We start from the raw sequence: 26,645 nt of genomic DNA on the forward strand, positions 1-26,645 counted from the left end.
GTGGTGGACCTGAATGCTCCTGTGCAAAGTGTGTGTGTAGAGGGCAACAGACGTCAGGACCCTCCAGATGAGGGGTTAGCAAACCCAAGGAAAGAGGAACTGGGAAGGCCCACAGGTCGAGTGACTGGCCCATGGCCAACAGGGAGGTGATGGCAAAGCCAGCACTGCTGGGACTGGAGCCCAGTCTGCCTGCCATCATAGTGCTCCTCCCACTGCCTTTCAATGGAATCGATCTTTCTTTCCTGTGTTTATTCATTGAGCAAACATTTATCGAGCATCTACTATGTACCAGGCACAAGTCTAAGTGGGAGCTACAGACAATTCAGGACAGCACAACGAGCTCTCTGATGTGGGAAGCAGTGGGTCCTGAGGGAACCTGGAAGAGGGGTCCCTGCCTTAACCTGGGGAGATCAGGGGGTGCTTCGTGGAGGAGGTGAGGCTTGAGTGGAGTCTAGAAGGCTGGTTAGGAATTAACCTGGGCAGAGAAGGAGGGGAAGGGTTCAAGGCAGAGGAAATAGGTGACACGCATGACACGTTCTTGGCACTTTGCTAGCAAAGTGTGCTCTCAAGGTGGTGGTAAGAGAGGGGTCATCGGGAGTAAGTCACAGGGGCCTTGAGTCACATTAGAGAGTTTGGGCTTTGTCCTCAAGCTGGTGTGCAGAAACTGAAGGACTGTAAGCAGTGATGGTCAGATTGTCTCGGTTGCAGTTTGGAGCATAGATCGGAGGGGGGGGGGGGGCTAGCTTGGAAACAGCTGCAATGCTCCAGGTGAAAAATGAGGAGGGTTTTCAGTGGAATGGGGAAGGAGGCGGTGGCTGCCAGAGACATCTAGCAGTTACGATTGAGAGCTCTTGGAGAGTGATTGGAGGCAGCTAGTGAGAAAAAAGGAGGCATCTGGGGTGGCTGTGGGTGAGGGTCTTCCCAGACATAGAGGAAGCAGGTGAAAAAACAGGTCAGAGGCAGAAATGATACTTAGCTTTGGACAAGGTGGGTTTAAGGTGCATGTGGGAGAACGTCCAAGAGGAGAAGAGCAGAAAACAGGCTTGGTCTGGGGCTGCACAGAGGAACTCCATCTGCAGTGGACCCTGGTACTTTAAAATCAAAGGCAGAGCTCATTAGCTTCAGTTTACAGATAAAGCTCAGCGAGGTTAAGCAGTCTGTCCATAGTAACACAGCCATCAAGCAAGGACAGGAACTGAGATCGGATTTCAAGTTCTGTGGTGTCCGTGACCCCCAAGTCTCGTGCTAATTCTCCTGACCCAGGATGCCCTAGCTTCTGCAAGGGAAGGGGTGCAGGGGAAGAGGAGGCAGGTGTCTGAGTATGTTTCTGTCTTCTCTCCACGTGCCTTCTGCCTGAAATTACATTTGCCCAGAACTTGCCAGCAGAGGCATTTCTAGGTGGCTTAGAGATATTGAGAGATGAGGAGAGACTTATTTTTTAATATTTATTTATTTACTTATTTATTTGGCTGCGCTGGGTCTTAGCTGTGGCATGTGGGATCTTCAGTGGTGGCATGTGGGATCTAGTTCCCTGACCAGGGATCGAACCCGGGCCCCCTGCATTGGGAGTGCCGAGTCTTGCCGCTGGACCACCAGGGAAGTCCCTGAAGAGAGAGACTCTTGTCTCCTGGTAACCAGAAGCCCTCAACCAGCACACAATAAGCACGTTGGTGGTTGTCAACTGGTGAGGATTTCCACAACCGTGAAGTCGGCTGGGACTAGGCCCAGAGAGGCTGGTGCTATGACCGCAGCCACCTCAGGGACTCAGGAACGGAGATGCTGGGGACCCCTCCTATCTCCCTCCCTGACCATCTGCTTCTGTCTTTTGAGTAGGTTCTACACTAGAGTGAGCTGAGGTCGGAGAGACTGAAGGTTTCCACCATTGTAAAAGTGAGCTGAGGTGAGGCCACCAGGGCCTGGGAGCAGGGTGGAAAGGAGTGTGGTTTCCAGCCCAGTACCCTTGACAAAAATCTTGTCTTAGCCCCGGTAATCACATCCTCAGAGACGTGTGCCTCAGCTCCCTTCTAAATCAGGCCTTCTAGCCTACTGTCTCTCAGGGTTGTTTTTTGGGTTTTGGTGCGTGTATTTGTCTCCCGAACTAGATGGCAAGCTCCCGGACACGGTCTGTTTTGTCTGCTTGGCATGTTCCTAATTCCTGACTCACGTTTGTCAAATGAATGAGTAAATGAATGAGTACCCCCTAGGATCCAGGCTCTGGGCCTCACAGCAGAGGCAGCTCTTGTCTGTTTACTGAATGTGCTCCAGCGAGCAGAACGTCACTTTCAATTCTGCTATTGATGGTGGGGTCAGGGTGCACTAAGAGGTTCCTTCCCGCCTCCCCTCCAGGAAACAGATGGTAAAAATGCTTTAAATGTTGCTGCTTCCCCTAGCACCCTCTGCGCCCCTATCCTACTCCACCCAGATGCAGCCCCAGCTCCTTTTTAACGAGGGCTGAAACGGAATCAGCCCAGATGGGCTCTGGTAGTCAGTTCTCCTTCCTTGTAACTCTGGGCACCACCATGGGTGGGATGAAATTTCTGTATTTAGTGAGCTGTTCCCTCTTCTCTCCACAAACTTCCCAGCCTTCCTCAATCCTCTTCAACTTATGCTCATACTCCTTTTTTTAATACTCCAAAGACCATTTCTCAGGCTGTAACTTAACTTACGGCCCTTCAATCCAATAACAACACATCCTCACTGTATGCCAGGCGCTGGCTCGGGCAGGGAGTGGGGGTGGGGTACACAGATGAGCATGACATGACCCCGCCCTCTAAGACTCACAGTTTTTGTTTTTTTTGGTTTTTTTGGCCACACCTCATGGGATTTTAGTTCCCCGACCAGGGATCGAACCCAGGCCCTTGGCAGTGAGAGTGAGGATCCCTAACTGCCGGACTGCCAGGGAATTCCCTAGGACTCACAGTTGACTGGAGAAAGCAGACATGCCAGTTATCATCTCAGGGTAGAAAGAAGTCCCATTTAGTTGGAGAACCAGGCCAGGGCTTGGGAAGTAGGTGGCTTTTATGGCAGGCACCTAAAGGGACAGAGGAACCCACCTTTCTGAGGTGGTGAAGGACATTCAGGTGGAGGAAATAGAGAAGCAAAATCATAGCTGGGCCTGTGTGGGCAAGGACCATGGATGCAGAGCATGGGGGGGGGGGGAATAACCTGCAGACGCAGGTGGGGGTTGCTCATGGTGGCTCTTCAATGTCAGGTGAGGAGATGATCTGACTCCAGTGGGAGCCATTGAAGGTTTATGAGCTGTGGCGTAGCAGACTCTGAGCTGTGCTTTAGGAAGGTTAATAGGGATGTGCGGAGGATGCTGAGTAAAGGGGAGGCAGGGAGACCAGTTAAAGTGTTGTTCCCTTGGGGAAGGGGCGCACTCATGGGATGTAAGAGGGCAGTGGCAGTGGGCTAGGAGTCGAGTCTCCTGTGTGGTGACTGGTCTCTCTTAACCACCCCCTCAGCCTGAGTTCGGTTTGCCTTTTCCCCATGTCTCCTTTTGTCTTCTGGTTTTTCCCAGTTTAAGCGAAGAAGGAAATTCACAAACAGCCACAAGCAGCTCCCCCTTCCTCTCCCTCTTCCAGCTTGGCTCTCTCTTGGCCCAGGCTCTGCCTGGCTGGGTCTTAGTATCCTGGCCCCCTTTGCAGGGTCTCCGGCTGAGAGATCTCTCTTTTTGCTCCGTCACTGTCTTCAGATGCCCACCCTTGGGAATCAGAAAGCTGTGCTGGAGCAGTAGTTTTGTCAGTGAAGCATGGAAGCAGCACTGCTCTACTCCTAGAAGATGCTCATCACCAAGGGGCCTGCAAAAGGAGGGGCCACCTTGCCCTTCCCCAAGGGAACTCACTCTGAGTAGGCCTACAGGACCCACACCGGTGAAACAACTAGAGGCCTGTAGAGGGTTGGAATGTTCTCCCAGCTCAGAGAGGATGGGTGGGCTCTGTCTGCTTCACACAGCTAGTAAGTACAGAAGGCGGGTGGCCTAGGGTTTTGTTTGTCTAGTGCCTCAGACATGGCACTCGGAGAAGGGAGAGCTGGCATCCGATGTGGGCCCCTGTGCTAGGTCTCTTTGATTTGCAGTGGGGAGTAGTCCACCCAGAGAACTCTGGGCTTTTCTCAGGGCGAGGGGGAGGATGTGAAGTCTGGACCCCATTTTCCTTACACCTCCAGGGCTCTGGACACGTAGCTCATTGTCACTGTGAGGTTCATAGCGCCCTAGAGGGGCCACCGTCCCAGGGGATTCCCAAGCCCCTTAGGGGACGGACTCATGGGGCGTCCGCAACCCCGTAGGTAAAGCTTGCCCGGCTCTCCGGAGGTGTGTGGGAGGGGGCGGGGCTCCAAGCGCCGGGACCCCCACCCGGGCACCCGAAGGCCCCCGAGTCCTATCCCTGTCTGACCCGGCACGTGCCATGGGACAACTGATCGGCAAGTTGATGAGCATCTGCGGGAAACAGGGTAAGGGGAGCACAGGGCATCCGAGCGACCGCTTTGATCCGGCTCCCACCTGTCCCCCATCCCCCCGATCTGGGGTCGTCTGGGCGGATGTGATGGGGGACCTCGGGCTCGGAGGGTCCTGAGTGGGGCCTCCCCGCCTGCTCCGCAGTCTCCCCTGCCCCCTCCCCGCCCACTCCTCGGTGGTCGCGCGCTTCGGTGCGCCCAGGGGCGCAGGGTTGGGCGAGCCTCCTTCCTCCGGCTCAACGCTGTCGCCGGTTTCCTGCGATTGTGACTTCACGCTCGCTCGGCTCTTTCCTCAGACCCCTTCTCTTGGCAAGTCCTGAGCGCCCCCGACCTTTGGCACAATCGCTTTTCTGGAAATGTGGAGCAGGGAATGTGGGGCTCAGCTCCCATTTCCCCTGTTCTGGAGTGGCGCAGGTGTCTCGGCCCGGTGGGAAAGAAACCTGCCCTGTTGTTTTTTGTGGGGGAAGGGGGCGGGGGAGCAGAAGTAGTAAGGTGGGGACAGGCCCCCCAGCCTGCTGGGAACACTTGTCTCCTTCCTGGGAGGCCTGGTGGAGCACACAATCCCTTGGTCATCGGGTTTGGCCCTGACCCTGCCCTTTTCCCGGATGCGTCCAGAACACAGGGTTATCATCGTGGGACTGGACCATGCAGGAAAGACCTCCATTTCCTACCAGTTGTAAGCGACTCTCGGCTGGGGGGCGGGGCTGGGCCTTCCCACCAGACTGACAAGCATTTGGACCAATCACCGGAGCCCTTCCCAGCGTCCTCGGGTTCCCCTGTAGCCAGGAGGATTGACTGGCGGAACCTGGTGTGACCTTCCTGGTAAAGTGGCCGCTCAGTTCAATGACTTCTCGGCCAGGCCTTTGAATCCTGCTCGGTATGAGCAACCCCACTGCTTCCCTCCGTCTACCCCCTACCCCTGCCAAACCCGGTTGCGGGCTTGAAGCTGTCCGAACCTGCCCGATAGTCTCCATGCTCTTCGCTCCCCCTAGCGTCAGGTCTCTCCTTCTAACTCCTGCACCCCAGTCTTGTGTCTTCATTTTCTCCCCCTTCTTCAAACCCAGAAGGTGGGGCCAGCTTTGGGTCTGCCTGGTCTCTGTAGCTCCTGGTCTAGCAGTCTGGCACACGTGCTGAGTAATTATCCATCGGAGCTTTTCCCGATATTTACTCTGGATGGCATCTCTCCTGTTTGGAACCTATTTGCTTAGGAAAATTTTCCCCTGAAAAAGTTATATATATATATATATATATATATATATATATATATATATATATATATATATATATATATATTTAATTAGAAGAAAAGAGAAATTCAAACAATACAAGCATATATAGTGAAAAGTAAGTTTCCCTCTCATCCCTAACTCCCAGTTTCACTTCCCAGATTTTCCAGAGGCATTCCCTACGTATCAAAACGTGTGTGTTTTCTAAGTCACTTTAAACAAAGCCCCTTTCTGATGGCCCTCACTTATGTCTGTCTCCTTTTTCCGATCCCTGGCTGCTCAAAGTGTGGTCCACAGACCGGCAGTGTTGGCATCATCTGGAAGCTTGTTAGAGATGCAAAATGCTGGGCCGTAGCCCAGACCCACTGGATCACAATGTGCACTTTAGCAAAACTCCCAGGTGATTCAGCTGCATATTAAAGTTTGGGGAGACTGCTCTCATAAATCTCCCCTCTCTGGGGTCCAAGCCAGGCAGGACTTGGTCTCACTCCTGTCTGCATTCCCTCATGCCCAGCAGAGGCTCCGTCAACCTGGGCTGAATTGTTCTAAGTTAGATTCAGCCTGACTTCAGGTGGGGGACCAGAGCTGGGAGAGGACTGGGCTGAGCACTTGGTACCCTCTCCTGCCTCCCCAGCCTGAAGAATGAGGTGGTCCCTACATGTCCCACCATCCGTAGCAACGTGGAGAAGATTGTTTTGCAAAAGACCCACTTCTTCATGGGGTACATAGGAGGAGAGGAGGCTCTGCGCTCCGCTTGGAACACATACTCCTCCAATGCTGAGGTGAGGAGGGTGCCTGGGCTTGGAGGAGCTGTGTGATATTAGCCAGTCACTCAACCTCTCTGAGCCTTGGTTGTCCCATTGTGAGATGGAGACCATAATAATGACCTCCCTGGGTTGTGAAAATTAAATAATAAAACAAGAGCTAATTCAGATGTGTCAAATACTTAACGCAGCGCAAAGCCCATTAAAATTCTTGAATACTTCCTGGCAGCTTTGTCTGCTTGCTGGCAGTTTTCTGTTTGATGCCTTGGATGGGGCAGGCCCTTTGTCCCTGGGGGCCTTACTTTCTCATTCCGGCAGCAGCAGAATCCAGTGGTTTCATTCCTGGAGTGAGAGCTGATTTCAAGCTCCAGTACTGCTACTCATAGGCTGTGTGGCCAAGGGCAAGATACACACCTCCCTGACCCTCAGTCTCGTAGTTTGTAAATGGGCATAGTAACAGTTCCAGTTCCACGGGGCTGTGATGAGGCCTAAATGGAGTCATGAAGGCCCAGTGCTTGGCATAACCTCTGGCACACAATCGGAAGCTGTGCTCAGTCCACCCTGGGTCTGGATAGAAGAGGGAATTCAAATGGGACTAGGGCAGTGAGGTCTTGAGAATGCACAGTTTGTTTTCTGTGGGACTCACATCAGGGCAGAGTGCAGTGAGCAAGGAGACACGTTCATTGAAGGGAAAGCCCATCACTCACAACTCGCCTTTGCTGGTCAGTTCATCATCCTTGTGATTGACAGCACGGCCCGGGATCGACTGCTGACCACGCTGTAGGAGCTGTGTAAGATGCTGGCCCATGAGGTAAGACCCCTGCAGTTGGGAGAGGACCCGGTGTACTAGCTCTGTGACCTCAGTCTACTCACTTAGCCTCTCTGAGCGTTATTCCTAATGCCCCAGTCTCTGAGAACCTCCATCCCAGCAGCTTGGGCGGGGCGAGATTATCCCAGATGAAGGGCAATAACACCCTCAGCACAACTGATCACAGAAGCCAGAGTTGCAAGTTCAGGTTCTGACCCCACTTCTCACGCATTGTGGGACCCCAGACAAGTTACTTCACCTCTCTAATCCTCAATTTCCCCAAGTATAAACGGAGAGGATCATCAAATTCCTACCTCCCGAGATCATTGTAAGGATACTATGAGCTGGCTGAAAGGCATTCCAGGAGCTGTCGGTGTCACTGGATGTGGTTGTTAGTGTTGGGCAGGACCTCCATCCCCACCCCACCTGGGAAAGCAGGGGAGGTAGGGAGGACTCATGGGGCCATGGGAAGGGGGGCTGGATCCTGGCAGGCTGACTGGGGCTGGGTCCACAGAGCTCTGTCCACAGGCTCTGTGAGATGCTTCCATCCTGATCTTTGCCAATAAGCAGGACGTGAAGGACTCCATGACCACCGTGGAGATCTCCCAATTCCTCACCCTTAGTGCCATGAAAGACCACCCGTGGCACATGGCACACACAGGGCTGCTCTGCCCTCACCGGGGAAAGGTTAATGGCTGTCCCACCTGGACCTCCAGGGCTTGGCCTAACCAGTGGTGCTGACGACTGACCATCAGAACCTTCTCCTGTCTCTCTCTTGTCAGAATCTGGCTCACAGTTAGCTCCTGGGTCAAGACAGCTGAGCATCTACCCATGGTTAAGATGCTGTGGGTAAGCAGTGAGCAAGACAGGACAGGGTCCCTGCTCTCTAGGGGTTTGTTCTAGTGTGGAGAGAGGTGACACTCCACCTGAACACAAACATGTTAGGTACTGAGAAGTGCTTGAAGAAAGTGAAATTGAATAACAGGGATGGGTTTGCTTTAGCTCTGGTCGTCAGGGACCATCTCTACTAGGAGGTGACTTCTGAGCTGAGACCTGAATGAAGAGACAGCCATGGGAAGCCCTGGGGGACAAGCCTTCCAGGCAGGAATCTCTGAGTCCTTTTGGCCTTGAGTTTCCTTGTCTGTAAAGAGGAGGGTGATTATACCTGTTCCCTCCCAGAGTTCCTATAGAGAATAAATGATATCATTCATTTAACATTCATTGGGCACCTACAGTCCATCCTCCATATCCATGGGTTCCACATCCTCAGATTCAACCAACTGCAGATTGAAAATATTCGAAAAAGAAAATGCCAGAAAATTCCAAAAAGCAAAATTTGAATTTGCTGTGTTCCAGCAATGATTTACGTAGCATTTATATTGTATTTACGACTATTTACATAGCATTTACATTATATTAGGTATTATAAGTAATCTAGAGTTGATTTATAGTATATAGGAGGATATGCCTAGGTTATATGCAAATATATGCCACTTTATATAAGGGACTTGAGTATCCGAGAATTTCGGTGTCTGCGAGGATCCTGGAACCAATCCCCCATGGATATGGAGAAATGACTGTACTTTGTGCCAAGCACTGTTCTAGGCACCTGAGAAACAGCAGTGAACAAAACAGACAAAAATCCCTGCCCTTGTGGAGCTTATTTTCCAGTGGGGGTGGGGTGGGGGGTTGGGAAACAGACAATAAACAATAAAAATAAGAAAAATACACAGTAAGTTAAAAAGTGATAAGTGTAAAGGGGAAAAACCCATAGGAAAGGGAAGCTGGATGTCTGTTGTGGGGAATGTTGCAGTTTTAGATAAGGTGTCCAGGGAGGGGCTGCTGAGAAGGTAGCTGCTTAAACACCTGAAGGATGTGTGAGAGCTAAGTCATGGTCCTACAGAAAGGACCTCGAATCAGGCCTGGAGAATTCCCCTTCCTCTTCCCTCTCAAGTGGAGTCACAGCAGGCTGGGGACATGGATGCCCAGTTGAAGAAGGGGAGACTTTAGGCAGGCCAGCCCAAGGAACCACACATTTCTGGCAGTGTCCTTGCCAACTCCTGGGTCAGGAGGACCCCCTCCCCCAAACCACAGTTGGTTCAATTCAGTCGGCATTTCCTAAAACCCCCATGTGCCAGGCACTGTGCCAAGTGATACAGACATGACCAAGACTCTACTCCTTCTCTGGGGTTGCTCACAGTATAATGGAAGAACTTGCTTATGGAGCCTCTTCCCAGGCCTTTGAGGCCACCCTGGTACTGACCCAGTGATGGAGCGGGTGGGAAGGGGGCACTGGAGCCTTGCGCAAAGACATTGCTAAGGTGGGTCTCCAGGCCTCTTCCTCAAAGAAGCCCTCCCTGACTCCCAGACATCCGGAGGCCTCTGTACATCTCCTTTCTAACCTTTATCACAGCACGTAGTTACAGAATTGTTTGATCATTTGTTTAATATCTATCTCCTCTGCTAGACTGTAAGCCCTAGAGGGCACGTCTGTTTTTTCACCAGTAGCCCCTAGCACAGTACCTGATGCATGGTAGGTACACAGTCCGTTTATATTTGTTAACTGCACACAAAATTGGATATAAATTTGGTCGTTCCATCAGTCAGCAGGGGCTGGGGGCTGGGAAGGCCATCATCCTCATGGGATATGTTGACCCTTGCCCTGTTCCTCTGTCCCTGCAGGCTGCCTGCTGGGCTTCAGTGCATGCAGTCTTGGGCCACTGTCAACTGATGTCAGCCTGAGGCCAACCAGAATCTTTGAGGGTTTTGCATGGACGATGTGGGTGGAAAACCCAAGTGACTATTTGTTATTTTTCTGCGATTCTCTGATGGGACCAGGGACAGCTATGGGCAGTGAGATTGCCACTATCCACCCAACCCGCACTGAGGAGCTAGACTGAGCACCCTGAATCGCTGCAGACAGGACAACAGTAAAAGCTGCCCTTCACTCCATGGGAGCAGGTATCCTTCTTGGAGACACCAGGGAAGCTGCTGGATGTGCTGGGGGATTAGGAAGTGGAGCCCCCTCCCCTCAGCCCTCAACCTCTCTGTAGGAAAAATGGAGGACAGAGTAAGAAACCCTGGAATTTTTCTTTATTTCCTAGAACCCTAACCCTAAGCCCCTCACCCCCTACTCCAGGTTTCTGGCCCCTTAGCCATCTTTGTCCCCTACCCTTTGATCAGAGGAGATTCCAGAAAGGTGAAGGGGTCGGCTCAGGGGAAGGAGGGCAGAACCAAAGGCTGGGAGGGGAGAGGGCAGAGGACAGGACCTTCTGGCCAGGGACAGTCCCTCACACTGCAGGGACTTCTACTCCTCCCTCACCCTCCCCTTCCCTCCGACCACAGCTTTTGAGCTTTAAGCCACACCTTCACTCCCAGTGTCCTTCCAGTGTGAATCCTACTCCTCCCAAATATCTCAGATTCCTAGAGCATTTGCTTTTCCTGTCTTTTTGTAGTGATTTTTTTCACACTGTAGTAGGAATTTTATGAAGGTGTAATAAATGTCATTGAAAACTGCTCACCTCTTATTTCTTCTTCTGCTTGTGCCTCAGACTGGCTTTTGGTTTTCATACAAAGCTCTCAGGCAGGGGAAATCCACCTTGGAAGTGGAGGGGGGCTGCCTCAAGGGTCTGTCTGGCTAGGGGACTGGCTCTTTGGTCCTGGGCTGTGCAGCCCTCTGCCAGGTGACTGATACCGGACTTGCCAGGACTTAGAGCTCTGGGCTCTGCCTGGGCCTAGGGGAAAGAGTGGTTTGATGCTAACTCATGGAGGAGGGGAGGAGGGGCCCTTCGGGGTTGGAAAAGCCTAGGGGTCCTATCAAAGCAGAGCTGGAAACAGGATGGAAACCCAGGCTACCCATCTGTGTACAGGGAGCAGTGCTATTACCCCAGAAGACCTGGGATGGTCCTGAGATCAGTGGGGTCTCTTCCCTTCCCAAGTCAGGTAGTGACATCTCTGTGAGAGGCTGGACACAGATGTAGAGGGCTCAGGATTTTTTTAACCTTGTGGTTTACATAAGGCGTGATTGTGGAGAAAGAACTCAGGAATTCTAAACATCGCCGTTCAGATTCTATTTTCCTTTCACTAGATTATTTTCAAAGAGAAACACAATAGTTCAAAGGTAATATCATCCCCGTATTCCACGGAAATTCATTCTCACTGGAGGGTAGTAGGAGGATGGGGGTATAGCTCAGTGGCAGAGCATTTGACTGCAGATCAAGAGGTCCCCGGTTCAAATCCGGGTGCCCCCTCTCTGTGCAAGACTTTTCGCGTTTTCTTGGTCTTGCAATGCACACGCTGAAGTTTACTTACAAACGCGAGGGGAAGGATCCTCCAGCACTGCTGACCCGTTTTGCAGTCGGGCGTGGGTGGAGTGGAGTCCCCGGCCCTGCCAGATCGTGTCCTCAGTCTGCTGGTGGACTGTACAAAGGCCCACTCTCGTAATGGTAGGGTGGAAGCGGGAGCACCCGCAGGTGGCCCTGCCCGGGGACCCCAATTGCTGTTGGGAACAAGAGAAGCTGAGTCTCTAAGGGCCGGGCTCGGGCTAGGGAAGGAAGGCCGAGAGGAGTCTACGAGAGCGTGTAGGATGGAGAAGTGGGCGCCAAGAGAAACGCTAAGGGAACTCTAGCAGGGCAGGAAAGGGGCACCCAGGCCCAAAGGAAGGCCCCTGAAGTGTGGAATCTCTAGGGACTTCCCCTCCCACATTCTCAAACTGCAAGTTTCTTACATCATTAGAATTCTTTAGTTCAGAGCTTCAGGAAACAAACCCTGCACCCAGATGAGTAATCTCTTGAGATTCATTTTCTCTCCATCTCTTGTAAACATTGGACCTCACCTCTGTTCTTGCGTCCAGCACAGCGCCTGCGCTAGAGAAGCACTAACAAGTCATCTGCCTAGCGTTGCCACAAGAGGGGGTATAGCTCAGTGGTAGAGCATTTGACTGCAGATCAAGAGGTCCCCGGTTCAAATCCGGGTGCCCCCTCAGCGCCTTTTTAAAGGCACCGGACTCCGATTCTCTAGCAACAATTTTCTTTACAGCTTTTTTTTTCCTTCCACAATTTTGTGTTGACATTTCCTTCGCCGCCTCTATTTTGGGCAGATGAGGAGCGGCGAGAGTACGAAATACAGGAATTCTAGAGCAGTGGCTCTCAAAATGTGGTACCGAGAACAGCACCACCACCTGGGAACGTGTTAGAAATGCGGATTCTCGTCCCTATCTCTATTGAGCTTGGGGGTGGCCCCAGAAATCTATGTTTTAATAAGCCCTCCAGGTGATTCTTCAAGTTCTAGAAGCTTACATTAAAAAAAATTACAGGTCGTTTGCTTCTAATTATTTCCAAGTTGCTGTTTCAGCCTGAGTTCTTATTAAGAGACCTTTTAAAACAGACCGCGGGGCATCCCGGACGGGGGAATGTACAAAGAAATCAGTGCCGGAGCTGGAATTTCGTCCTGGGACCTCTCACTTTGACCTCTCGGAAGGTAGGGGCAAAGACTTGTGAACCTGCCCGGCTGGAGTAGGAGGTCGCGGGCAGCTCCAGGCCAGGACCAGAAAAGTGAGGAAAACCGCAGAACAGGCGCGTTGCGGCTCGTCATGTGCCCACTAGAGGGCAGCAAGAAGCTACAGCTGGAAGCAGCAGTCTTTTTGATCCTGAGCGTCGGCAAAATAGCAATTTAAATGAGACAACAAGAAGAACTTACAGATAGGCCTTGTCTTGTCCCATTGTAATTGAATAGAGGCCTTAGGACTGGAGGAGGTCGCTTCTGGGACCCTGGGTCCCGAGGAAGGAGGAACTGGGATTCTGAAAGATTAGAGCGTCTTTAGGACCCCAGCCCCGTATATGTCAGGGCGCCCCCCTCGCCCCTCTATCTCCCTCCATCCAGCGCTCGAGTTTCTTGCTGTCGTACGAAGTAGGTCGGGGAGGGAAGAGGCACCTCCGTGTCCTGACCTGATTCCCTGCCGTCTATTAAATAGCCTAAATTGCAGGTATTTTATTCTGTTGTGGTAGGAAAAAAAAGGGGGGAGGCGGAAATCTATTCCCAGAGGCTGCTATAACGTGGTGGCAGTTGGGGTGAGACATTTCCTTGCTCTGGGACTGGCTTTGAAGATTGACTGGGTCGGGCCCTGAGGAGGCCTGGGGTCCCCGGAGAGGAGGGTGGCCTCGGTTACCTCCTGGGGGTGGGAAGGGGTCCAGGTTATTTCAAAGTAGGGGTGAGCCAGGCCCCCTCCACCTCCATGTCTGCTGGGCTGGGGGGCAAGATAATAGGGACAAGGCAATTGTCTGCTGGCAATGGGGGATGGGGGTGGGATAAAGTGGAGAGGAGCCACGGGAGGGCGTGGAATTCAGGCCTCTGCTGCAAGGGGAGATTCTGGGGTGGGGGTGGGCATCAGAAACCCACACAACTCCGTGGAACAGCCCAGAAAGTCGGGAAGCCTGGTGGAGCTGGGTCGGGGGGTGGGTGGTAGGAGCTCATGGTCCGAGGAAGAGGTCTGGCCTCTCGAGCCTTTTCTCCACCGCTTTCCCCCAGGGAGTCAGGAGGGGAAGGGAGGCAGGAGCTAAGGTGCGGTGTGGGGGTAGCTGGTGCTCTTCGGGAGTTCTTCCAGCCCGAGGGTCCCCCGCCCTGTCCCCCTCCTGCGTCCGCTGCCCCCCCTCCCCCCGCCTAGGGAGCGGCCGCGGGAGCTCTCGGGGAGCGCTCGGGCAGGGCTGGGAGGGCTGGGGAAGCCTCAGGGCGAGCTCTGGAGGCGCCGCGCCCCCCCGCCCCGCCCCCTCCCGGCTCCGGGAGGCCGCGCTGCTCGCTCGCCGCCCGTTGGCGCTCCGCCGCTCTCGCCGCTCTCGCCGCTCTCGCCGGACTCGCGCTCCGCCGCCGCTCCGCCGCCCACCCCTCCGCCTGCCAGCCCGGGGGACCGCGCCGCCAGAGCCCGGCCGGGGCAGCTGCGGGCCGGGGGCGGGCCTGGCCCCCACCATGCGGGCCGAGCTCTGGCTCCTCGTGCTGGTGCTCAGGGAGACTGCCCGGGGGCTGAGCCCCCAGCCCGGAGCAGGTAGGACTGGCCGGAGTTGGCTGAGGTGGATCGGGGCGGGGGGCGGGGGGCAGGTAGGCGGGCGTGGGCATGGGCAGGTACCGGCATGCTGGCGATGTTTGGGGCGCCGGGGGGTCGTGTCTGCGGGAGGCCGGGCGCCCTGTGGACTGTGGCAGGTGGACAGGGACCCCACTTTTCTAAACACACAGGGTGTATGAGTGAGGGAGGAAGCGTCAGACACTGATGCCCCGAGCTCTCCTTCCCTCCTGGAAGGACACTGGAGGGACCCTAGTAGAGGGGGATCTATAAGGCAGTGGGCTCTGGCCCCAAAGGGGGCAGTGGGCGAGACATAGGGACCCCTGGTCACACCGGATGAGGCTGAATTCTGATGAGATGCGGAGTCTGGGGTGCCTCCTGTCCCAGTTTTGCCTCCTTTTTCTTTTCCCTGCCCCCACTCCCAAGCTGACCCAGGCTGGGGGCTGGGTGGGAGCAGCCAGGAGGATGGAGGAGACCCAGCATCTTTCCTCCAACAAGGGCACTACGGGCCTGACGCCTTCCTCTCTCCGTTTGGTACTCGGAGAGCAGGGCCCAGAAAGAAGCAACTTGCCGCTCCCCCACCCCCAGCCTCCAGGGTCCTCCTGTCACTCCTGCTCTGCTCTGCCCTGGTGGTCCTTGGCCTTTAGCTTCTCTGGCTCTAGATTGGGGGGTGGGGGTGTCCTATCTTGCACACTCCTCTTCCGCACAGCAGTTCTCTACAATCATCGCTGTCACGTGGAAGTCCTTTCTGAGATCTACCTTGAGTCCCTCCTGTTATAAAAGGAGAACCATTTTTCAACAAGTAATTTTACATTCTCCTCTTTCCTCCTCATGTACATAGAACTTCTCTGGGGTTGGGGAGGTGGGTAATTGCAGTCAAGCCTCTTGACAGAGAGAATTGGGAAGATAGTACTCCATGCCTCATTGGCATGCATGTCCCCCAGATGGATGGAGCAGGTGGAGGGTTTGGCGAGGGTGATGCTGTAGTTGGGCTGCTGTGTCTCAGGGGTGTGCTGTCATCAGGCAAAGCGTCAGTGACAGTGTGCTTGACTTTAATGATCCCTGAATGTAGCTGAGACAGGCCTGAGTCCCTGTTGAGAAGGAGGGTGTGGGCAGAGGACAGTGGAGGCTGATATGGCAAGAGGCTGCTGGTGAAGAGCCACCAGTTTTCAGAGACACCACGCAGAGAGTGGCCAGAGACTTGGTTTCTAGTCCCAGCATCTCACTTGCTGTGTGACCTCGAGCAAGTTACTTTCCTTCTCTGGGCCTATTTCCTCCCTTATAAAGTGAGGCTGTGGGCAAAATTTTTAACTCTTGGTGGTGGGATTATGAGAGATCTTTTTTCTTTTTTAGTGTTTGTCTTTCCTTTTCAGATTTGTTAGGATGTGTATGGGGTAATTGAAAACAATTTTTTAGATCTCAGTATAAAAAGGAATGGGTTGGACAGGTCAATTTTTGAGGTCCTTTGCAAACCCAACCTGGTGGGATCTTCTGAACTTAGGATGTGACTGGGTGGATGAGAGACGGCTCTGAACCTGACTGAGTTGGGAGAACCATGGAGAGGGTTGGGGAAGGGGGCATTGGGAGGAAACAAGGATGTGCTGTTTCCAGACCCAGGCCTGGCTGAGGGCTGCCTCTTCAGAGTTGGGTTGGAAGAGTAGATACCCTGGGAGGTCAGAAAGAGGGGGCAGACAGATTTGAATCACATCTCTCAGTAGAGGACACCCTGTCTCCTCGGCTTTGACAGACATTCAGCCAGGAGAAATGGACTTTCTCTGCAGCAGGAGAGATTGGTTAGACCTAAGGAAGCTCTAAGAAGCCAGCGGGGGCAGCTGTTACTCCCAGTGCTGTGCTTTTTTCACAAGGGAAGGCTGGATTTGAGGGGGGCCCTGTGTGGAGGCAGAGGGATGTCTTCTGGGGAGAAGAGATGTGGGGTGGGACATTCTGGGGGAGGGTTGCTCCGAATGGTGGTGGAGCCCTGGTGATGATGAAAGGGCAGCTGGGAGCTGGACCTGAGGGGCGCTGCCATCCAGCCCCAAGGCTCCAAGTCTTCCGCGCTGCGGTGGGGATGGGCTCAGGAGGAAGCTGAGATCTCCCCTCCCACTTGATGAATTGGCTTGTTTAGTGGAGCCTTGAAACTTCGTCTATCATTAAAACGGGAGCAGGAGAAAGATGAGTGACCCAAAGATATAGTCAGGTGGCGAGACCAGCAGAGGCTGATAGACAGACAGATGGACAGACAGGAAGATACTGGGGTGCACAGGGGGAGCGTTGGGGTGGTGGCACTCAGGGTCTGGTCCAGGGGAAACCGGAAGTGCCTACAGCAGACAGAGAAGGAAAAGGCTGGACGTGACTTCCTGGCTGTCAGGAGACCAGGGCCAGCACCGACCCCTGGTGACCCTGGCAACTTCCTCCTTTCTCTGACCCTTGGTTTCCCCATCCATAAAATGAGGTTTGGACCAGATTGCCTCTAGGGCCCCTTGAAGCTCTGACTCTGCTTCCGGCCTCCTCCTTGCTCACCAGGGACCTCCAAGCAGAGCGAGACTGAAATCCAGATTTCTCACAGTGGCCATCGAACAGCCCCTCCCCACCTCCACCCCTGCTCTCATTCTGCCTGCGGCCATCCCCCAAAACCCTCAGGCTGCTGTCCCCTGGGATCTGTCCCCTGGCTTCTCTTTGTCCAGGTCTCCATCAGCTCAAGGGCCACCTCTCAGAGAGGCTCCCCCTGAGGGCTCTGTCCAGAGTAGCAACAATCCCGAGCCCTCTCGTCCTTCTGTCTCCCTCACAGCCCTTCGCGCTGCCTCACGTTGTCTCGTTTGCTGAATTACTCATCTTGTGTGTGTCTTTCCCGACTAGAATCTTCATGGGCACGGGGGTTGTGTCTGCCTGTTCCCTGTTATTGCCCCAGCACCCAGCACGGTGCCTGGCACACAGTAGGGTCTCAATAAACATGTACTGAGTGAGTGAATGAATCAGAGGGGGTCACAGACCCCACTCTGTCCCTTTGAGAGAAACTCAGAGAGGCAAACTCTTCTCTTCTCCTCTCCTCCCCTCTTTTCTTCTGAGCTACTGGCCATCTCTCCCTGCCCCTTCCTCATGCCTCCCTCTCTCTCCCCAGATCAGGGTCCTCAGTGGGTTTCTGCCTGCCAGCAGGAGGGGAGAGGCTGCAGTTGGGGACTTTGTAACTGAGGGGCAGGATTTCAGCTCAGGGTCTGGAGCCTTCCCCGGGCCCCTCAGAAAGTTGCTCGTCACGTGAATCCCAGGAAAGGCAGGAGGACTCTGCTGGGTGCTTAGTGCACGTTATTTTATTTAAGACTCAGAATGACTCGCCCGATGTAGGTTTTATCATTTCCATTTTCCAGAGGAGGAAACTGAGGCTTAGAGAGATTATGCAGTTCGTCCAGAGTCATAGTCAATAAGCGATAGATTCAAAGTTCAGTCTCAAGCTTGTCTGATTCCAAACCTGTGCTTTTTTTTTATAACTTCCCGCTGCGGAGCACAGGCTCCAGACGCGCGGGCCCAGCAGCCATGGCTCACAGGCCCAGCCGCTCCGTGGCATGTGGGATCCTCCCGGACCAGGGCACGAACCTGTGTCCCCTGCATCGGCAGGCGGACTCCCAACCACTGTGCCACCAGGGAAGCCCCCAAACCTGTGCTTTTATTGCTGTGATACTACAGGGAGGGTTTCTGGTGAGGCTGTGCCATGAGGGAAGAGTCTTTTCAACCCTGTGGGTTGCAGGTACTTAGGACATTTAAGGATGCCTCCCTTCCTCCCTCTCTCCCTCCCTCCCTCCCTCCCTTCCCCCCTCCCTCCCTTCCTTCCTTCCTCCCTCCCTCCCTCCTTTCCTTCCTCCCTTCCTCCCTCCCTCCCTCCCTTCCTCCCTCCCTCCCTCCTTTCCTCCCTCCCTCCCTCCCTCCCTCCCTTCCCCCTCCCTCCCTCCCTCCCTCCCTCCCTCCCTCCCTCCCTTCCTCCCTCCTTCCTTCCTTCCATCGTCCATGTGTGTTTGATGAGCATCTGCTCTATGTCAGGCACCTAGAGCCTGTGGTGGCACGGGTAGCAGCAATGTGTCAGGATCAGGGCTGGGACGGTGCATGTAGCATTTGGGGTGAGGGGCAGAAATGTCAGAGGAGGCACTGGGAAGAAGTGACATCTCATGAGACTTGAAGGATGAGCAAGAGCTCATCAGGAGAAAGATTTATTTATGGAGCAGAGTGATCTAGGATGAGAAAATTGCATGTGTGAAGCCTCGTGGCCAGGGAGAGTAGGGCTGCGTCCTGCAAAGGGCTTTAGGAAGATGGGAGGCTGGAGAGCCAGCAGGGATCCCGTCATGAAGGGGCTCAAGTGCTGAGGGGAGGAGCTGGGCTTTCAGCCGAAGGGTCATGGCGAGCAGGGAGCATGGGGGAGATGGAACGAAGTCTGTCCTCTGGACAGGATGCCCTGGCAGGCGTGTGGGAGACTGGCCCGAGGGCATTAAGGGTGGGGGCTGAAGTTGCCACCAGGAAAGAGGTGACAGTGGCCAGGACTGAGTGGTGGCCATGAGGCTGGAATGGCAAGCTTGTGTGATGCATGGGATGAAGGTGGCTTGGCCCAGGCGCTGGGATTGCGTGACCAGGCCTTGTGAAGTCAGCCTGTTGCTTTTTGCCCTGGAGCAGGGCAGGGGCACCAGAAGAGGGTTGGGGCACTACCACTGGACCGTCCCCCTGCATTCCAGGGGCTACAGTCTGCCAGAGAAGCTGCCAGGTTCGGACCCAATGGCACCCAGTGCATTCTGCCCTGGGGCTGCCCCTGCACCTTAGGACGCAGCCTGGCATTGCCGGTCACCTCTTGTACCTTCTGTGGTCTGAGCAGAGCCTGCACTTTTTCTGTGCCTGAGTGCAATTCCTGTCCTGGACTACTTGTGTGACCTGGGGAGATTCCTTAATGTCCTCGTGCCTAGGTGTCCCAATTTGTAAAATAGATCTAAAACTAGCACCTCTCTCAGAGGGTGACTGTGAGGGTTCAATGAGTTAGTGGGTTTAAAGCCCTTGGAATAGTACCAGCACAGAGTACCCATTCTCTAAAAGTCAGCTGTTGGGCTTCCCTGGTGGCGCAGTGGTTGAGAGTCTGCCTGCCAATGCGGGGGACACGGGTTCGTGCCCCGGTCCGGGAGGATCCCACATGTCGCGGAGCGGTTGGGCCCGTGAGCCATGGCCACTGGGCCTGCGCGTCCAGAGCCTGTGCTCCGCAACAGGAGAGGCCACAGCAGTGAGAGGCCAGTGTACCGCAAAAAAAAAAAAAAAAAAAAAGTCAGCTGCTATTTTTATCATTACTGTCACTATTGTGACATCCCACTAGACTGTATGCCACTTAGGGCCATGGGTGGTGGAATGGATGAATCCATGACTAGCGTATGCTCTGGAAGCTTCTTGCTGGGAAGAGGGAGCTCTCCAGGGCAAGGCAGAAGGCAGGGCCGGGGGTGGCTGAGGGTTGGATAGGTGTGTAACATGTGTGTGAGCCTGCAGGAGGAGGGCCCAGGCCTTCAGGCAAGTGTGTGTGTGCATGTGGGCCCCAACACACACACGTGAGCAACCAGCCATGTGGGCTCCTTCTGCAGGCGGAAGGGGTGGTGTCCCATCCTAGCCAACTGGGAGGGGGCAGGGTGTCGGGGGTTGGGAGGGCAAGATTCAGGGTTAGGACAGAGTAGGGCAAGGTTCCTCGGCAACCTCCCTCTCTGTCCCGCGCCCCTGTCTCCCTCCTGGACACTTTGCCTCTGACCCTGAGCATCCCTGTTTATATCATTAACTTTTTTAAAAATTAATTAATTAATTATTGACTGCGTTGGGTCTTCTTTGCTGCATGCGGGCTTTCTCTGGTTGAGGTGAGCAGGGGCTATTCTTCCCTGTGGTCCATGTGCGGTGGCTTCTCTTATTGCGGAGCACAAGCTCTAGGCACGTGGGCTTCCGTAGTTGTGGCACGCGGGCTCTAGAGCGCAGGCTCAAGTAGTTGTGGTGCACGCTCTGCGGCACGTGGGATCTTCCCGGACCAGGGCTCGAACCTGTGTCCGCTGCATTGGCAGGCGGATTCTTAACCACTGCGCCACCAGGGAAGCCCCTCCTTGTTTAAAAAACCTTCTCATTTATTTTTCTTCCTTGATGCTCACGGTGGCCTGTGCCACAGGCATGATTGTCATCCCCATGTTCGTGATGAGGAAACTGAGGCTTAGAGAGGTAAACTGATGGGTCCAAGGTCACACAGGTTGTGGTGGCAGGTGTGCCCTCCCTGGCCCCAGCTCTGGCTAGGCCCCTCTCCCTGCCCTCTCCCCAGGCCTCAGGCCCCCACCATCCAGGCTCCCTCCTCTCTCGGTTGCAGGACGGTGATGCCTGCAGATCCCCAGCAACCCTTTCTGGGCCAGCTGAGCTCCTCTCCTTGCTCTGCACATGCTCCTTTCCTGTTCTGGGTCCTGCCCAGGCCTGAGGGCTGCTTGCAGGAGGACCCAGGGAGCTGGGCAGACCAGCCCAGCACAAGTAGTTCTGCCACCAGGGGCAGCTGTGGGCCCCACCCGAGAGTGGCAAGACAGCCCTGGCTTGGGGTCTGGGCCACAGGCAGGCTGCCTTCCCAGCACTGGGCTCAGGTCCATCTCAGCCAGTGGACATCTTGGGGAAGGGGTCTGGAGACCACCCTCTCTCCATCTTTTCCAGAGCATCTGGTTGCGATTAGGGGCAGGGGAGTGAGAGGGGGCCGGCAAGGATCCAGCAGGCACCAGCAGCCAAGAATGACTTAATTGGATAAAATGTCTAATGACAAACCAGAGCCCCACAGCAGGCTCCTGGCCCCGGTCCCAGGCCTGGTCCTGGGCAAGCCTTTTCTCAGCCTCTGTTCTGATGGCTCCCAAGTTACCCCCAGTAGAGTGTCCTCAATTATGCAGTGATTGAGCACCTACTGTTTGCGAGGCACCGAGGGTACACATTTACGGAAGGTGGGAGGGTCCTGTGGGAGCTCAAGGCTGCCAGGGAGACAGGCACAGTTAGACCACCAGCAGGTGCTCTAGGAGAGAGGGCTACATCCAGGAGCTCTGGGGAGGGGGTGGGGCAGGTCGAGGTGGAGAAGGGCCTCTGACACAGTGCAGGCCTGAAACTGATGGAGATCACAGGGAATGCCGCCTCCACCCGTCTGGTGGTCTGTGTCCCATATACACGTCCATAGTAGGTGTGGCAATTGGAGAGACCGTATAAGACACATCTTTGGGGGCACAAATCTTTCTGAAATGGAAAAGCATGGTTTCTGTGTCATTTGGAATAAATTTAATGACCTAGAGGGAACTGGAGAGAGCATCAAGTCGAGGAACGGCTGCTAGATGGCCTGTGTGCAGCCACTCTCCAATCCTGTGCCCGCAGCAGACATTGCTAATTGATCATGACAACCTTTCCTGCTAAACACAAATGGAACCTCAGAATTCTTCACAATTAGAGTGCTCCTGGCTGTCACTAATCGATTGGAGATGGCTTTTGAGATGAAATCTATTTGCCATCATTGATGGTGTCTAAGCTCCTTGTTTCATGGGGAAAGTGACTTGCCCAAGGTGTTTGAAGGTAGTGATGAGACTAAACAGTGGTCCCCGCTATGGAGACATCTTCAACTGTCACAACCTGGGAGGAGGTGCTACTGGCATCTAGAGGGTAGAGGCCAGGGATGCTGCTAAAAAGTCCTGCAATGCATAGGACAGTCCTCCACAACAAAGAATTATCCAGTCCAAAATGTCAGTAGTACCAAGGATGAGAAGCCCTGAACTAAAAGAACTCTGCTCTCTGGCTTCTAGTCCCTGGAAGGTGAGATTGTGTGCCACTTGTGGTAGAGAAATAGGGAACTGGTTTGGAATGTTCCAGAGCAATTGTTCTCACCCTTGTCTGCCGTGTAAGGTCCAGGTCTTCTCAAAAGCTCTCCGGGGGGTCATTTAAGGATCCACACGCACAGGCCACACCGCAGACCAATTATATCAGAATCTCTGGGGTGGAACTCAGACAGCAGGAATTTTTAAAACTCCCCAGATGATTCCAGTGAAGTTGAGAATAATCATCCCTTTGGGAGCAGATAAGGGAAACTTATCTCCATCCCTACCTGCTGTATGATCTTCTTTAACCTCTGTGAGCTGCTGATTCCTGTCTGCAAAATGGAGAGCATCATACCTACGGTGGAGGGCTGGAGTGAGGGCTAAAGTGTTTCCTGTGCAAAGTGTGTGGGTGGAGCTCAGTGCATGCTGGGTATCTCCTGCCCTGAATGTCAGTGTCCCCAGAGTCAATGACGGCGTGGGAATCAGGGCTTCTGCAGAGTAAGCAGGCTGGTCCCCCTCCAGGGCCTTCACGCTGACTGTCAGGACTCAACTTTCTGTCCCGTTCTCCCAGGTCAGGATGCAGGCCGAGGCTCTGGAGCGGCCGTCCAGGGGACCACCGTGCAGGGCTGGAATCGGAGAGCCCGAGAGATCCCTGGCCAGGTGTCGGAGCCGGACAGGACTCAGCTGAGCCAGGACCTGGGTGGGGGCACCCTGGCCATTGACACACTGCCGGATAACGGGACCAGGGTGGTGGTAAGTGCTGGAGGGACATGGAGCGGGAGGGAATTGGCAGTGGGGGGGCCCCCAGGTGCCCCATGTACACTTGTCAGACACACAAGTGTATCCTTTGAGGTTGGGCCTGGACGTCGGTGTGGAGACAGGGCTCCCGGGAGAGGGGATGGAAGCGGGGTCAAGCCTGGGTCATAAGATCTTGGCCTCTCAGAGCTTCATAGGCTTGCCTACCTCCTTGTGGACCCAGAGAGGTGAAGTGACTTGCTCAAGGATGCACAGCATGTCCGCAGGGTTCCTGACACTGGACTCTTCCGCTTCTTAGGGCCTCCACTAGAAGCTGAATGAAGGTGGCATTATTAGTCACAGCCGGCTGCCAGCTCTGGCGCCACCCCGACCTCATTTCTGCACCATCTACAGACCATGTGGCTCCAGAGGGTTCATGGTACAGAGGCTCTGGTTGCTCAGCCTCCGGGGAGGGCGCTCCGAGTGGAGGAAGCAGTTAGGGTGATGCTGCAGGAGAAAACCTCCTCTGCCTGGGGCAGTTCTGGGGGTGGCAATGCAGGGAGGAATTGGCCCCTTGTAGAGCCGGCCCTGCTCCCCAGCTGGCTACCTGGGAGGCTCATGGGGGCCTCTGTGTCTGTGGGAGAATCTGTAATCATGTGTACGTCTGAGGGTTATTGTGTATTATGTACATTTGCCTGTGTGTCTGTCACCACGAGCTGCTGTGTCTGAGATGAGTGTGTGTGTGTGTGTGTGTGTGTGTGTGTGTGAGACCGTGTGAGTGTGAATGTGCCCATGGCTGTGTGTGGAGGCGCGCACGGCTGCCGGTGAAGAGGATGGGTTCTCAGGATGCAGAAAAACTATGAAAAGAGAAACAACAAGAGGATGGGCTTCTTGGCATTTCTTTATTTTATGTTAGGAACTAATTTTTTAAATCCAAGAAGCGCATGCAGTCAAAAAGGCCAAATAGGGCTTCCCTGGTGGCACAGTGGTTGAGAGTCCACCTGCCGATGCAGGGGACACAGGTTCGTGCCCCGGTCCAGGAAGATCCCACGTGCTGCGGAGTGGCTGGGCCCGCGCGTCTGGAGCCTGTGCTCCGCAATGGGAGAGGCCACAACAGTGAGAGGCCCGCGTACAGCAAAAAAAAAAAAAAAAAAAAAAAAAGGCCAAATAGTGCTAAAATCAGAAAACAAAACACATCAGTCCACCCCTCTCCTCCGGACCTGCCCACCCCTCTCTCAGAAGGTGTCACTTTGGGCACCTTCTCCTGGAGGTCATCTCCATATTTCTAAGTAATTTGCTTACACTGCTACCTGTCGATAAATCCATTTAGACATTATCTGTTGGTTGCCTGTTGTGTAGATGAAGAGTGCCTTTTATATGCCTTTTATCTACTCCCCCAAGCGTGGTTTAACGCTCTCAATACAACTGTTAAATCCATATGCTCTGCTTTTTATTGTAATCAGGTAAATATTGTTCACCACTAATCCAATCAGGGTAATGTCACTGTTTACTTTCTTGCATCATTTTTGCCTTTCTTGCCCCCAATCCCCACCTACTTTCTTAGTTTTTTGTACTTACCATGGCTATATATTCTTTTTTCTTCTTAATTAATTACTTCTTGGCTGCACTGGGTCTCCGTTGCTGCGTGCGGGCTTTATCTAGTTGCGGCGAGCGGGGGCTACCCTTCGTTGTGGTGTGCGGGCTTCTCATTGCAGTGGCTTCTCTTGTTGCGAAGCACAGTCTCGAGGCATGCGAGCTTCAGTAGTTGTGGCACGCAGGTTTAGTAGCTGTGGCTCGTGGGCTCTAGAGCGCAGGCTCAGTAGTTGTGGCGCACAGGCTTAGATGCTCTGCGGCATGTGGGATCTTCCTGGACCAGGGCTCGAACCTGTGTCCCCTGCGTTGGCAGGCGGATTCTTAACCACTGAGCCACCAGGGAAGTCCACTGCTATATAATCTTAAACATCCATTGGCCTTAAATATAATTTTTGGTGTGGCCAAACCTGTCAGTTTTTGTTTTTTGGGGTTTTTTTTTGGAAACCTCTCAGCCGTCGTCATCCTTCTCCAACCTGGCCGGATGCTCGCCTGCCTGCCCACAGCCATCCCGGGACCTCCCTCTCCTTCATCCTGGAACTCCCTTATCTCTCTCCTTGCTGGGCACCCTGTTCTCTTGACCCTGTGTGTTTTCTTTCCCACTTCATTCCCTTGTTTGTTTAGCTTTCTGAGAAAGGGTACAGAAGAGGAGAACTTGCACATCTGAAAACGCCTTTATTGTATCCTCACCCTTGATTGATGGTTTGGCTGAATATAAAATTCTATATTAAAAATAATTTTCCTTCCCAAGTTTGCAGGCATCTCACATGGTCTTCTGGCTTCTGATGTCACTGTTGAGAGGTCTGATGCGCTTACGCCCGATCTCTGTAGATGCCTGCTTTCTCCGCCTCTGGAAGCTTTCAGGGGTGTTCCCTTAACCCCAGCATTCTGAAAGTGCCTGTTTGGGCTCGTTCTCTCTCACTGCGCTGGACACTTGATGGACTGTTTCAACCCAGAGACTTACATTCGCCAGTTCTGGAAGGTCTTCTTGTTTTATTGCTTTGATCATCTTTTCTCTATGTACTCTCCTGTTTCTACCACACCCCTCAATTAGATGTCCATCTCGGGGATTGATCCCCAAACTTTCTTCTCTCTTCTGTTTCTATCCCTTTGCATTTTTTGTTGTCTATTTGTTAGTTTGCTTGTAATTGTTGTTGTTGATCCACTTTCTGGGCGATATTCTCAACCTTATTTTCTTAATGTTACCGATTTTTTTTCTACTTTCATATTTTTCATTTCCAAGAGCTGTTTATTCTTTTCTGATCATTTCTTAAAAACATAGTCTCCCATTGTTCTTGTGTCACGGATGTAATAGCTTCTCTCTCTAAGGATATTTTTAGAATTTTAATATTTTTTCCTGCATCATTTCTTTTCTTCCTCCCTCCCTTCCTCCCTTCCTTCCTTCCTTCCTTCCTTCTTCCTTCTTTCCTTCCTTCCTTCCTTCCTTTCTTCCTCCCTCCCTCCCTTCCTTTCTCTCTCTCTCTCTCTCTCTCTCTTTCTTTCTTTCCATTTAATGTAGGGACAGTATACACAGGAGGGCCAGGTGTGGGCAGGGTGAAGGAAGAGAAGACGTTAGGAAAAAGTGCAGCAGGGAGCAGCTAAGACCTCTACACGTGAGCCTGAGCTGGCAGGGAGGGTGGGTCCCCAAAGCAGCAAGGGCTGTGATGCCTCTGCAGGAGGGGTGCCGGACAGGGGCTGTACCAGTGCGGGTGGGAGACGGACCAGGGCCAGCCTGCAGCCTGGTGCGGAGGGAGCAGGGTAATACATTCTCTGAACTCTCTCTCTTTCTGCATCATTTCTGTGACTTACCTTTCCTTTTACCTCGTCCTCAGACATGGCTTGGCCCCATTACTGATCCTGTCTTTATTTAAAATGTTGATCTTTTGTTCATCATGGATTTTTCTGCATCAGTTTAACTCATTTGATTTAAAAATATATGGCATTAAAATATTCTCTTGATGACTGAGTCTGTAGGTGCCGCTTTTTAAATGTTTTTATTAAAAAAAATTTTATTGGAGTATAGTTGATTTACAATGTTGTGTTAGTTTTAGGTGTACAACATAAGTATCCAGTTATACATATACCTATATTCATTCTTTTTCAGATTCGTTTCCTATATAGGTTATTACAGAATATTGAGTACTATACAGTAGGTCCTTGTTGGTTATCTATTTTATATGTAGTAGTGTGTGTATGTTAATCCCAACC

General features: G+C 53.3%; 2 protein-coding genes and 2 non-coding genes across 4 annotated transcripts in view; all 4 read left to right on the top strand.

The window, feature by feature from the left end:
- The first annotated feature begins 4,406 nt into the window (after positions 1 to 4,406).
- On the top strand, positions 4,407 to 9,984 carry ARL5C (ARF like GTPase 5C). Its single transcript, XM_030840085.2, is given in 7 exon segments — positions 4,407 to 4,452; positions 5,071 to 5,131; positions 6,316 to 6,463; positions 7,173 to 7,256; positions 7,782 to 7,904; positions 7,906 to 7,940; positions 9,936 to 9,984. Coding segments are annotated over 7 exon segments (546 nt in total).
- A 1,447-nt stretch (positions 9,985 to 11,431) lies between these two features.
- On the top strand, positions 11,432 to 11,503 carry TRNAC-GCA (transfer RNA cysteine (anticodon GCA)). The gene has a single exon. It is a non-coding gene; the product is annotated as a tRNA-Cys (tRNA).
- A 659-nt stretch (positions 11,504 to 12,162) lies between these two features.
- On the top strand, positions 12,163 to 12,234 carry TRNAC-GCA (transfer RNA cysteine (anticodon GCA)). Its single transcript has one exon. It is a non-coding gene; the product is annotated as a tRNA-Cys (tRNA).
- A 1,884-nt stretch (positions 12,235 to 14,118) lies between these two features.
- The window catches only part of PLXDC1 (plexin domain containing 1), a 64,345-nt gene continuing 51,818 nt past the window's right edge, over positions 14,119 to 26,645 (top strand). Inside the window, exons 1-2 of the mRNA XM_030839924.2 lie at positions 14,119 to 14,289; positions 22,684 to 22,865. Coding sequence (XP_030695784.1) covers positions 14,214 to 14,289; positions 22,684 to 22,865 — 258 coding nt within the window. The 5' untranslated portion in view covers positions 14,119 to 14,213. The remainder of the gene's footprint in view (positions 14,290 to 22,683; positions 22,866 to 26,645) is intronic.

The sequence above is a fragment of the Globicephala melas genome, chromosome 20 (genome assembly GCF_963455315.2).
Source record: "Globicephala melas chromosome 20, mGloMel1.2, whole genome shotgun sequence".
In the NCBI taxonomy this organism is placed as follows: Eukaryota; Metazoa; Chordata; class Mammalia; order Artiodactyla; family Delphinidae; genus Globicephala; species Globicephala melas.